The sequence below is a fragment of the Austrofundulus limnaeus genome, unplaced genomic scaffold, assembly GCF_001266775.1.
Source record: "Austrofundulus limnaeus strain Quisiro unplaced genomic scaffold, Austrofundulus_limnaeus-1.0 Scaffold828, whole genome shotgun sequence".
Taxonomy (NCBI): Eukaryota; Metazoa; Chordata; class Actinopteri; order Cyprinodontiformes; family Rivulidae; genus Austrofundulus; species Austrofundulus limnaeus.
This window is the reverse complement of record NW_013953230.1, coordinates 44,309-56,106: the sequence shown is the minus strand read 5'-3', so window position 1 is coordinate 56,106 and position 11,798 is coordinate 44,309. Positions and strand designations below refer to the sequence as shown.

Sequence of the window (11,798 nt, the reverse complement as noted above, 5' to 3'; positions counted from 1 at the left end):
CAGAAGCCTGATAATAATATATTCATTTAAATCAGGTGTGTTGGAGCAGAGAAACAAGTAAAACATGCAGGGCTGCGGTCCTCCAGGACCAGGATTGCCCACCCCTGTGCTAAATGTACCTTGAATGTTCAGAAACGTGTGTTTTCATCTTAAACGATTCAGTGTCCTGACGTTCTGTGTTTCCTGTGCGTTCGTGCCGACAGCTGTCCAACTTTGTGAGGAACTCAGAGACGGACGGTGCCTACATGGCCGGGAAACGAGCCGTGGAGCAAACCCAGGTCAACATCCAGTGGGTCAGCGAGAACAAAGACGTGGTCCTGCAGTGGTTCCTGACAGAAACTGCCGACATGGAGTAACAGATCTGTGCTTCTGACAATCTGGGTCATCAAATGACTGAACAGTAAACCTGATTTCACCAGAACTTTCAGGTTTCTGTGAGGTTCAGCTGGCAGCCAGCCTGAACCACCAAGTATTGACTGTTTATGTAAATACTAATGTGCATTATTTATAGACTGTAATCACTAAAAACAAACTTCACTTTGTTTAATAATGTTAAATGTGCTGCTCATAATTGTAAGTTGTCTGTTTAAGAAAACAGTTTTATTTCTCTTGTTGTTGCTGCCTGTGCATCAAATCGTTCCACAAACTGAACGTTTTCATGGTTTAAACATCCGTTTTCTTCCCTTCTCATAAGATGAAATCAGTTTAAAAATCAGTTTCAAATCCTGCTGCTAATCTTTAAACATCTGTAAAAAAAAATCTCTGCATGTTTCCACAAACAACTTCATGGTAAAGTTTTGTTATTTAACATAATTTTCATGAACTTAATGTTAAATCTAATCAAAGATCTCAATCATTGCTGCTGCTGCTGTACTGGAAATGTTTGAAAGAAAACATTGTTAAACATCTCTTTTCTTTCTTTTCCTGAAACCTAAAAGTTAAAACGGAAATAATGTTTTCATCTGTGTGTCTGTTAGCAAAATATCACATTGATGGAGTTTAATGCAGAAAATCATTGAACATCTGCAGCTTTAGATCAATTAAAACACAAATCAGACTCTGGTTATTCATGGTGCAAAGTTTAGTTTTACATCTGCTTTTAAATCCAGTTCAGTTTGACTTCCATCAGATTGTTTTTTTATTTTGCAGTGTTTCTTTGTTTACATCCTGTTTTATTGTACCTGTTGGTTTTTATGTGATTTTCTGAACATATTTGATTTGTTTTTAACCAGAATGTAAAGCACTTTGGCCATACTTGTTGGTTTTAAAAGTGCTTTAGAAATCAAATTAACAGCTTAGAAAACAAAAATGGGCACAAATAAGTCGATCTTACAGCTTTTGTACTAATAATTGCTGATGCATAAAGTTATTTTTGAGGGTTTTCCAACGTAATCGTAACCTGTGGTACAAAAAGTGACAGTTCATTCTTTCATGGAAGGTTAACCTTTAATCAGTGTGCGTTACCAATGCAATGCACACTATTGTGATTCGTTTCCCATCCAAGTCATCTCAACTTTGCCATGCTTCTCCTCCTGCATACATTGTCCTAGAGCTGCCATTGTAATTCATATCTGTAAAGCCCCTGTGCCAAATGATGGCTATGCCTTTTGGTGCCTGTAAAACTTATAGTTTTTGAAATATTAATGTTTAATAACTTATAATGGCAGTCAATGGAGCCTTGTATTGGTCCAATACTGCCCCATGCTGTACTCAACTTGGTACTGCACCATAGTTTAATATTTCAACTCAGTAGTTCAGTGTTTACACTACTAATATGATTGTATTTTGATGTTTTACTATAATATTGTTTTAATACTGCTCTATTGCTGTGATATATTGCAGTTTAGTGTCAACAATTGCATTGGCAATATGGCCTCTTTCAGCACACATACAAACCTACCACTGGGAGTACCTACTGGAGCAGCTCCTATGGCCTCATGGTGAACACTGTGGGCTTTCATGCTGAACATCAGGGTTCAATCCCAGCCATGAACAAACTATTTCATTAAAACTAAATATTTTCACATTGTCATACAATCACACTAATTACAAACACCTGCTGACTTGACAGGCAAAAGCTGGTATAGATAATACATTTGAACTTGGTCACAGTTCCTTCTGCAAGTGAACTGATGCTGGCAAAGACATACTACAAGGCAATGCACACTTGTTTTTAAATCGTGAAAACCCATGTCTAGTTATTAGTTGTTTTAATGCATTTTCATCTGATTTTTCCAACAATACTCAAAGCAAAATAAACTTTAGTCATCAACGTGCTGCTGATTCATTCAGCCACACTTTGAATCTCAGCTAGTTTTGTTTTGATTGCACAATAAACCCAGAGGAGATTTGGACTTCAGTTTTATTTAAATAAACCTTCTTTTCTTAGTGCTGGTAATGGGAAAAAAATGCAGAAATATATGAAACAAAGCTTAAAAATCGACACTAATGAAGTTATTCCTCAAAACATCCCCCAGGTTGTTTTAATATTTCAGGAAAAATGTGGTTAAACTTTTGAAACAGCTGAAAGTCAGTAGAAAAACGTTCATTTTCATCATTTTTTTTATTAAAATTCAATGATTAAGTAAACAAAAGCAGCAGGCGATTATTATGTAAAACTCATTTAGTCATGGACAGATGATAATGAACTATTTAGTTTTTTTGGAGAGCTGAAGGAAACAGCTTTTTAACAGGAAACAGCTGTTCATGTCTTCTAATTTGTAATGGTAATTAATGGCAGCGTTTGGAGCTCTGGTTTAATAAACAAGGGGATTAAATCCAAGGAATACACCAGGAGAAATCTAAAACACACATCGCTGACGGGGATAAAGTCCGCCGCGTCCCACATGGTGAACGTGACGTCAGGTTTTCAGCCCCGGGGGGCCAGAAGTTTAGGACTGTTTGACGTTCAGCACTGCAGGGCTGGATCGGAGTCAAGAGGTGAGGCTGATGAGAAGAGGTGGTTTCCTCAATCATCCTGAGGGAGGGAAAAGAAACTGTTTAGATTCTGGACAAACCTTCAGCCACAGATGGATTCTGCTGCAGCCGATCTTAAAAAAAATCACCTGAACAAAAAGCTTCTGTTTCAAACATCTAATTATGTCTCTAATGATGAACAAAACGTAGCGGCTGCTCTCTTTTTCTGTTTCAAATAGTTTCAGATGAAGGCTGAGGTTTTAAAACAGGTAAAAATCACTGGTTTTTTTTGTGTGTTATGAGGGGGAAAATGTTTTGTTCATTAATTAAAAAAAACTCTACCAGGAAGCTATTTTTCTTTCATCCTGAAACAGGTGAGTTCAGGTGAGTGAGGCTTAAACTGAGGATTTACAGTATGTAGCTGATATTTGGAAAATCATGAGAAAACTTCTGACAAATGAGGAGAAAAATGCAGGAGTCAGAATTCGATGCACATTTCAAACAGCGTTTCCACTGTTGCAATAACCGCTGATTTGATTTGACCTCGCTTTGTTTCTCACCCATTCATCCTCCTCCGCTCCCTCCCCTCCTCCTCCTCCTCCTCCAGCCCTCTGGGATCCGGCAGCTTCCGCCTTGTTGGACATTATTTTGTCCGTCCACGAGGCTCCGGCCTTTTCATCACCAGCAAAGTTGCACTTTGTCACCGATCCGCCGTCCACTTTGGCTAAAGAAACTAGGAGATGAGGAAAAAAACTTTGGTTTATTCAGATTCAGATCCTCTTTATTGTCATTCAAACACAGAGATGCACTGTAGAACAAAATGACGATGCATATTAGCAAACGACATAAACAGCTTGATAAAATATAAAGAATGTAAAGTTAGAAATGCTAAATCATAGTAAAATATGTTAGGCATATAAAAAACAGAAAAAATATATTAATAAAAATAAATTAGAAATAGAGTGAGGTAGAATCCACATTAATATCAAGGTGTAGGTGGTATAGACAGAAAGATATATAATAAGGTACATACATTTGCATTTGTGCAATATATAACAATATGTGTGCAAAACAAAGACCAGGTAGATGAGATACTGTTTTATTGTTGGCTTTGAAGTTGTTCAAGAGTCAGGAAACGTTTTGGTCAGCATGGAGAGTAGATGAGATTGTAATTAAGACTGTAATTTAATTGTAATTTGTAATTTACTGTCGTCGTATGAAAGCAGAAACACGTTGGAATAATGCCAGAAAAGTCTGCGTGTATGGTCGTAAATAATGATTTAATTCTGAGCGACAAACAGGACTCAATCAGGAAGCTCTGTTGGCTTATCGCTGACACGTCAGCGGACACAGCCAATAATATACACCATGATAACATCATGTGACGTGCTTATAACCAATCACAGATCACCTAATATACTGTCCAGCCTATCACAGGGCTCCCAGCTCAAAGAGTGTCTTATCAAACAAGAGAGGTCAGTCCGTTGCGGAGTCCTGTTGTCTGGGCCAACACAGATTAACATTGAACAAGTGACACAGATAGATAATTAGTCCATAACATTTACAATTGTATTTTTTGTTTTGTGAATGTAATGATTGCAGTTTATTAAAGATGTATCATGAAGCTTGAGCTTAAAGATTTTTAAAACAAAAGAAACAAATCTAAACTTGTTTACAGTCTGTAAAATAAAAAAACAGTTGCGCATCATGTTTGGCTTTAAACGTGCAGATTTTTAGGCTGAAACCGAAGATTACACTTCAGTTACAAGAAGCAAAAAGGGCTTAATTTGACGGAGAAATCATTACAACATAAACAGCTGTTTCATTTGAAAGTCATGAGATGCAGAAATATTTAAAACACTTTTTTTTCCCATTGAAGAAAACCTGATCTTGAAGAAAAATGTCTCCCTCTGAGATCACTCTGACTCATCACACCAGGTAAGATACTGACTCTCCACACAATCCCACTTAACAAAAAAGCTGAATTTTCTTTTAAAAATTGTTGCATACAACCTTAACCTGAGGATTAAAAGGTGATGACTCATTACATCATCTCAATATTTGCCAAACTGAACCAGATTTATGCAGAATAGAACGTGCACACYGACTAACTGTACCGTTATTTTTAAATTTATTCTAAGATCATCATGAGAAACCATTTCTCAGTAATTCAGACATTCTCAGCTCACTTTACAAACATGTTCTGATTATGTCTCTGTAAGGAACGTTGACCCTGCGGACTCACATATGAAAGGCCCATTTCCTCTGGTCTTCAGCCGTACTTCCTGTCCTGTTTCCAGCTCCGTTTTGTCCATCTCTGACTCGGGGTACCAGAAGGCCCAGGTCCCGGACGGTCGGTGTTTGTCGGTGATCTTAACCAGCTCAGGTTTGTTAATCACAGCTGAAAGCTGCTCTTCAGTCAGACGATCCGACTCCCCTTTAGCTTCCACCTCTGTGCACACAGGAGACACACTTCTCAAACACAAACGCAAAACTTTTCTGTTTAAATGTTCAGTTTTAGTCGGCGTGAAGTGTTACTGAGGAAAATAACAACCGAGGCGTCAGGGAGTGAAACATAAACTCACTGTAGGAAGACATGAGGAAACCAGTGTTGACCTTTTTAGTGTCGCTAAAGTTCGGCTCGACTTCCTTCCCACCGGCATCGAACTTCCTCTGATGGATGCGACTGGGTTTGATGTACAGCACGTAGAGCCGAACCTGACAGGTGCAGAAGGCAGGAAAGCAATGAGCGTTCATGTGATCCGTCTCACTACAGTCTGTCTGTTCTGATATCTCCTGAGCCTGAGAAAAGAAGGTCATTTACAACGTGATGGCAGCGACACATCTCACAAATGTTTGGACAGGGTCATTTTTCTCCACCGTGAAGCATCGCCTGTTCTTTTATCAACAGTGTGGAACATGTAGAGACCAGCTGCTGGACTTGTCGGATGTAGGACTCTAAGTGTCAAACAGTCCTGGGTTTTCTTTGTTTGACTTTTTGATAGATGTTCTAAAACCTGTATATACTTTTAAGATGTGTTCGCTGCATAGGTCAAAAGCTCGAATGCACCCCCATACCATCAGAGAGGCAGACTTCAGAACTGTGCACTGCTAACAGGCTGGATTGTCCCTTTTTGGTACAATGAGGGGTCTGAACAGAACAGTTTTTCACTGTGCTTCAGTCCATTAAACTCTCTCTGATCTGGTGAGGACTGCAGTGTTTCTATATGGTGTGCACAAAAATGTTGCCAATTAAACTACTTTTCCAGCTGTTTATCTGCACCGCTTTTACAACCCATTGTTTCCTTGTCCTAACTTTTTAAAGATGTTTTCCAGCCATAAAATTCAAATTTACTGTATTTTTTTAAATATTAAACAATTTCCTAGTACTAAGATCTGATGTTTATTATGTTCCATGTGTTTATAATATTTACACAACAGCTAAGCTTTTGAACCACTATGGTTGAATTAATTAAAAAAAAAGTAGTGTTTACCTTTTGACCTTTGACGTCACTAATTGAATGTCTGGAAACATCCAGCAGCTTTCCTTCTAGAAGCAGCCCAGGACCACTAAACAAACATTTTAAAACATCACATTTAGTTTGCATATCGGTACAATCAGTGTCTAATAACTTATAATTCATCATYTGTCAGCATTTAAAATATCAGTTCTTTCAGAAAACATGGTCWGTGATGTGATAATGTTCTGTCTTAATTCTGCCAAACTCCTATTCCGTGTTATTTAAAAAGTCCTCATAGTGATTAGTTGCGAACATTTATAAAGATTTCGTGTTTCTGATGTTTTCTGGTGAAATACCGCCACAATATTTACACTCAAACTAAGCCGAATAGAGCCATATTCAATTTTATTTATAGAATTTCCCGTGATGACTGCAAATCAAGGAGATTTATTTTACATTAAGAGAAAAGCAGAAAAATCATGATTTTCCTTAGAGGTGTGGTGCGCTCTCTCTCTCTCTCTCTCTCTCTCTCTCTCGGACGCTCAAGTTTTAAATCATTACCTTTCATAAGAAGAGGGGGACCAAACACGGTCAAACTTCTCATTGTGGACAGGTTTGTTCTGCAAAGACTCGTTGTGATAAATTCTGCTCATTTTTAAATACAAAATCTTAAATTTTCTTCATAAGACAAGAGATTTTTCCTGCTTCCAACTTCCTGTTCCTATAACTGAGAGGTGCGCTCGTTTTTCACGCCTCTTAGTGCCGACGACTTGAACAGAGAGGATAAGAAAACTTTTAAACCCAATGCAAAACAACAACAACAACAACAACAACAACAACAACAACAACAACAACAATAATAATAATAATAATAATAATAATAATAATAATAATAATAATCCCCAAACTGGAATAATAGTTTTCCCATGATAGAAGATATAATATTTAATTGTAAAAATTAGATTAAATACAGAAAACGAAGAGCTAATTCAGCTTCTTTATCTGAAAAGCCCTTTAAGCTAAAATAAACAAAATTAACTTAAAAAAAAGCAAAAAATAAAATAAAAAACCTGAGATTTGCTGGACTCCAGCCAAAAGGACTATTAAAGGTAGATAAACTAATTAAAAGTACCAAGGCAAGTCAAAAATATGCCAACTAGAAACTAAAATAAGTAAAAAAATTAGCTAAAGGAGCAAAATAATTGCAAAAAGTTTTAGGGAAAAAAAAGGCTAAAAACTAAAAATACAGCTTGCATAATAAATATTTTTCAGTGATGGTGAAGATGATTTTAATCTACGTATTTCTTAGGGGAATTTGTAAATAAAATATTGTGTGTTTTATAATGTTGTAACATCTCCTGAAGGAGGTGAACATGATAAACAGCTGAAAAGACACAGACATCTGTAGAATTGATTGTAGTTAGGCTTTTATTATAAATAAAATCTAGTTTTTGAGTTGTGAACATCACTGTGTTGTCATTGTACACATCTTTCATACTTTTTTCTTTCATTATGGCGTTGCACAAGGCTTTTTCTGGATCCTGTTAGCAGTTCCCTCTGGGGTCTGACATTGCTCAATGTGAACAGTTTGTATTTTTACAAGCTGACTTTTGTTCTTCTTGCTCTCTTGGACTGTTCCTGTGTTTCCTCTGGGCTCTCTCTGCTGCGCTGCTTCGATGAGACAATCTTGGATTTCAGCGTTCGCTCCGCGATTCGAGGCCCGTTGGGAGATTTGAAATCCAGCTCGTCGGAGTGGGCCGCAGGAAAACATCCCGACTCGGAGATCTCGCCGCTCTGGGAGAGCTGTCCGTGGTTCACGTCACGACGGTTGATGTGCAGCAGGGGAGTGTTGGAGTTACAGGTGCTGAATGGGGTCGAGTCCTCCCCACATTCCTGCACGGAGACAGAAAGATTTGAAAACACAGCTGTCAATTATTATTATTTAATTTGCACAAAACAGATTTCATAAAACAGGGAGTTCTCCTGCAGCTTCAACTGAACCGTAAAAACTAAATCATGTGTTTGAGACTCTAAATTTATTCATGAAGTTGTGTTATAATGAGGATTAATGAGGAAACTATTTTTCATTGTAGTCTCTGAGGCTCTCCTCACCTGCTGCTTGGACGGGTAGTGACCCAGCTGGAGGCTGAGCCAGATGTTCCGACGCTGAGCCCAGCCTCCCGGAGCCTCCACCTCATACAGACGCTCCCGGTGCTCCTCGTGCTCCTGCAGGAACCTCCTGACCACTGAACAGCCACACAAAGACAGTTTGTTTTGTTCTGCATGCATCTTTAAAAAGGCACCAAAACATAAACAGATAATCGCTGCAATAAGTGCATGTGGGAGAAAACAAGTTACTGCCAGAGCTGGGAACGCAGACTGTGTAATAATCAGGCAACTTATGAAAACTGGAGAAATGGCTTTTTTTGTGAGAATACAGAGGGAATACTGAGAGCTGAAAGGCAGAGTTTAAAGTAACTAAGTACAAATACTTTGTTACTGTACTTAAGTAGAATTTTTGGGTATCTGTACTTTGCTTGAGTAACTATTTTTCAGCGTACTTTTTACTTTTACTCATTACATTTTTACACAATTATCTGTACTTTCTACTCACTACATTTTTTAAAAAGGTAAGAAGTAGAAAGTCGTTACTCCTATTTTATTCTGAGTTGTTGTTACTTAAAAAGCTATCCTGATAAATTGTATCTCCTGGATAGAGTGAATRTAATTGTGGTTGGATGAGAAGTATAAATATATATCATTCTGACACACTATTAGCTTGTACACAACCCATCACAGCTGCACYCCGTTAGGAAAAATATTTTTTTGAGAAGTCACTTCCCGTTAAAAAAATGTCKTTTTGGAAAACCGAACTGCTCACTTTTACTCAGTACTTTTACTTTTACTACTTAAGTAGATTTTGTGCCAGAAATTTACTTTTGATACTTAAGTACAAAAAATATCAGATACTTTAAGACTTTTACTCAAGTAATATTTTTTAGAGAAGACTTTAACTTTTACCAAAGTATTTTTATGATAAGATGCTTGTACTTTTACTCAAGTATCACTTTGAGGTACTTTATACAACACTGCTGAAAGGCCTCACTAAAATTTGCTGAAAACCCTAAAACTCAGGGGCGGTTCTAGGGGCGGGGCCACAGGGGCATTGGCCCCTGCTAAAATTTGACTTACCCCCTGAAGTGCCCCTGTCCTGTCACTCATCTCTCCTTTGCCCAAGAGCGATTATGTTGGGTGCAGTTTCATATCCAAACACTAGAGGCGCTAATGAGCCAAATAGAAAAGTCCAGCCTTAATCAAGTGGACACAAGTTTTTTTTTTTCTGTTCTTAAAATTTGAACAATCCTGCAGAAAAAGTCTTTCAACTCACAAATGATGGCTGGATTCTCTCCCATGTTGTGTATTTGAGAGTATTTTATCTATGTACTGTGAAAATGCATGTAAAATTGGTAAGTAGAATTTACTGTGCAAGCTTTTTAAAAATGACATTATAAGTGTTTAAATGTGTGGCTGGTTAAGTATATACACCTTACTAAAACCAGGGATTTGTGTGCAAGGACGCTGAACAAATACTTGACCCCTATATGAATATTGTGGCCCCTTGATGGCCCCTTACTTAGAAAAATCCTGGATCCACCACTGCTAAAACTGAGTTTGTAAAGCTAAAAGTATCAGAAGTCATGAAGTCCAGAGATAAACAGGAAGACCCCAGCTGACCTGCTGCCATGCTGGGGGATAACGGAGAGCTGAGTCCGAGAAACTCCTCCGAGGAGAACGAGGAGCAGAAGTCCTCCAGAATCTGCAGGCCGAAGCCTCTCCTCCTGCAGCTCCTCCTCACCAGCACCGTGTCCAGGACGGGCAGCAGGTAGCAGCGGCTGCTCCAGCTCTCACACAGGCTGCCTGAAACCCCCACAGGACGGAGTCACAGCACAGCTTTGATTTAAAAACAAACATTAAAAACCACTCAGGTCAAACATTTAGCAAACTTTCAGCTGCAGTCTCAAGGAAATCTGAGTATTCGCAAACGACGACTCGGTCTTTTCTGAGAGAAAGCCTGAGATCAAATGAGAAAACTGAGAACCCCGAAACCGTTTGGAGACATTCAGGAGACTCTCCTGTGCTTGCTGTTTGTTTGCCAACTTGTCAGAAGTTGTTTCCCAGTGAAATACTACTTTTAGTCTCTCTGAAGCTGTCAGCTAGAATGTGCAGATCATACAGCCCCTGTGCAAAAACAATCTTTACTTACAAAAAAAAAAAAAAAAAAATCCAGATTGATGGTTAAAATGAAGGTCGAGTGTTCGACCGTTCCTGGACTTCAGGCTGAGACTGGAGGTGGAAACGCAGATCAAGACGTTAACAGACGTGTTGTGATCGTGGATTTCATTTTTGCATCTTTTTTTTTCTCCCACTCAAGATAATTCCTTCATATGAAGCAGATCTTGGCAGCGTCGAGTCCAAAGTCAAACACTTTCACACTTCACTTATGTAAGAACAGGAAACAGGAACTCCACAGCCCTCAGCCTGGCCTTTGTCAAAACACAACAGAGTTGATGAAAATGGATCTGCCTGACACCGAGCACAGACTCTAAAGCTTGTTAACTGCCAGATATCTAGATTATATTTAAAAAAAAATGTCCACCAACATTTTATTGTTATTTAGCTCACCGTTCTTATATTTAGCTAATTTTTTACTAAATGTTAAATTTAAATGATAAAAAATATATTTTTACATATTTAACATGAACCAAGCTCAAACAGCAAAGGCTGCGTTCCATTCCAAAATACCTAAATGTGAACGTCAACATTTAACTTTTACATTTAGATTTAAACATCCAGATTCAGGATTTATTATTTAAACTTAATACATAAAYCAGTATGTGTGATGCATTTAAAAATCACTAATAAACAGAAAGAATTTCCTTCAATTTCATTTTACACTCGGCGCCCCATATGAAACATATATTATAAAGACAAAAACATTTATTATTATTTATTATGTTCACGTGCTTTGTTTTATTACAGTAAAGGTTTTTATCTCCCTCCACAAAGCCCACCTTTGCGTTTGACGGTGTAGAAGCCCACCGCCTGGCTGTCCGTCCACAGCACTTTGCAGCTCTCTGTGGGGGGGTGCAGGGAGAAGGAKGCCTCCCCCGGTGAAGAGGACCTCTCCACAACTTGGCTGAGCAGGAACACGATCACCCTCTCTGTGATCGACTGCGCCTGCGGACGGGACGGTGCAGCTGTGATTTCTTCGTGTGCTTTATTCTCAAACGAAAATTAAAAATAGAAATCAAAACTGATACTTGACCCTAAAAGAAGCGTCTCACTGTGTTCACTCTGCTCTGACAGAAAACAGGTTTCAGGTCTAAAAACTGCATTGATGATACAGATAATAATAATAAT

At 38.3% G+C, this 11,798-nt stretch overlaps 3 protein-coding genes across 3 annotated transcripts in view; 1 reads left to right on the top strand and 2 right to left on the bottom strand.

Moving 5' to 3' along the window:
- anpeplb (alanyl (membrane) aminopeptidase-like b) overlaps nucleotides 1-1,394 on the top strand; it is a 22,913-nt gene extending 21,519 nt beyond the window's left edge. Inside the window, exon 20 of the mRNA XM_014028883.1 lies at nucleotides 204-1,394. Within this exon, the coding sequence (XP_013884337.1) occupies nucleotides 204-356 (153 nt within the window). The 3' untranslated portion in view covers nucleotides 357-1,394. The remainder of the gene's footprint in view (nucleotides 1-203) is intronic.
- A 950-nt stretch (nucleotides 1,395-2,344) lies between these two features.
- Nucleotides 2,345-7,130, bottom strand: arpin (actin related protein 2/3 complex inhibitor). Its single transcript, XM_014028904.1, has 6 exons — nucleotides 6,939-7,130; nucleotides 6,411-6,486; nucleotides 5,502-5,634; nucleotides 5,162-5,368; nucleotides 3,477-3,649; nucleotides 2,345-2,977 (listed from the first exon to the last, which is right to left on the bottom strand). Exons 1-6 carry the CDS (start codon nucleotides 7,028-7,030, stop codon nucleotides 2,969-2,971), a joined length of 690 nt encoding a protein of 229 aa, XP_013884358.1. The 5' UTR covers nucleotides 7,031-7,130; the 3' UTR covers nucleotides 2,345-2,968.
- Nucleotides 7,131-7,787: 657 nt separating this feature from the next.
- On the bottom strand, nucleotides 7,788-11,615 carry fam169b (family with sequence similarity 169 member B; the record flags this gene model as incomplete). Its single annotated transcript, XM_014028903.1, is given in 4 exon segments — nucleotides 7,788-8,270; nucleotides 8,490-8,623; nucleotides 10,113-10,295; nucleotides 11,450-11,615. Coding segments are annotated over 4 exon segments (780 nt in total), but the record flags the coding sequence as incomplete, so codon positions are not given.
- Nucleotides 11,616-11,798: the final 183 nt, after the last annotated feature.

Bases quoted from the DNA above. Each gene is read 5' to 3' on its own strand.
- arpin (XM_014028904.1), bottom strand. From the start codon at position 7,030: ATGAGCAGAATTTATCACAACGAGTCTTTGCAGAACAAACCTGTCCAC. The intron at 5,369-5,501 runs GTGAGTTTATGT...CTGTGTGCACAG, and splicing joins TTTCCTCATGTCTTCCTACA to AGGTGGAAGCTAAAGGGGAG. The intron at 3,650-5,161 runs GTGAGTCCGCAG...CTCATCTCCTAG, and splicing joins AGGAAATGGGCCTTTCATAT to TTTCTTTAGCCAAAGTGGAC.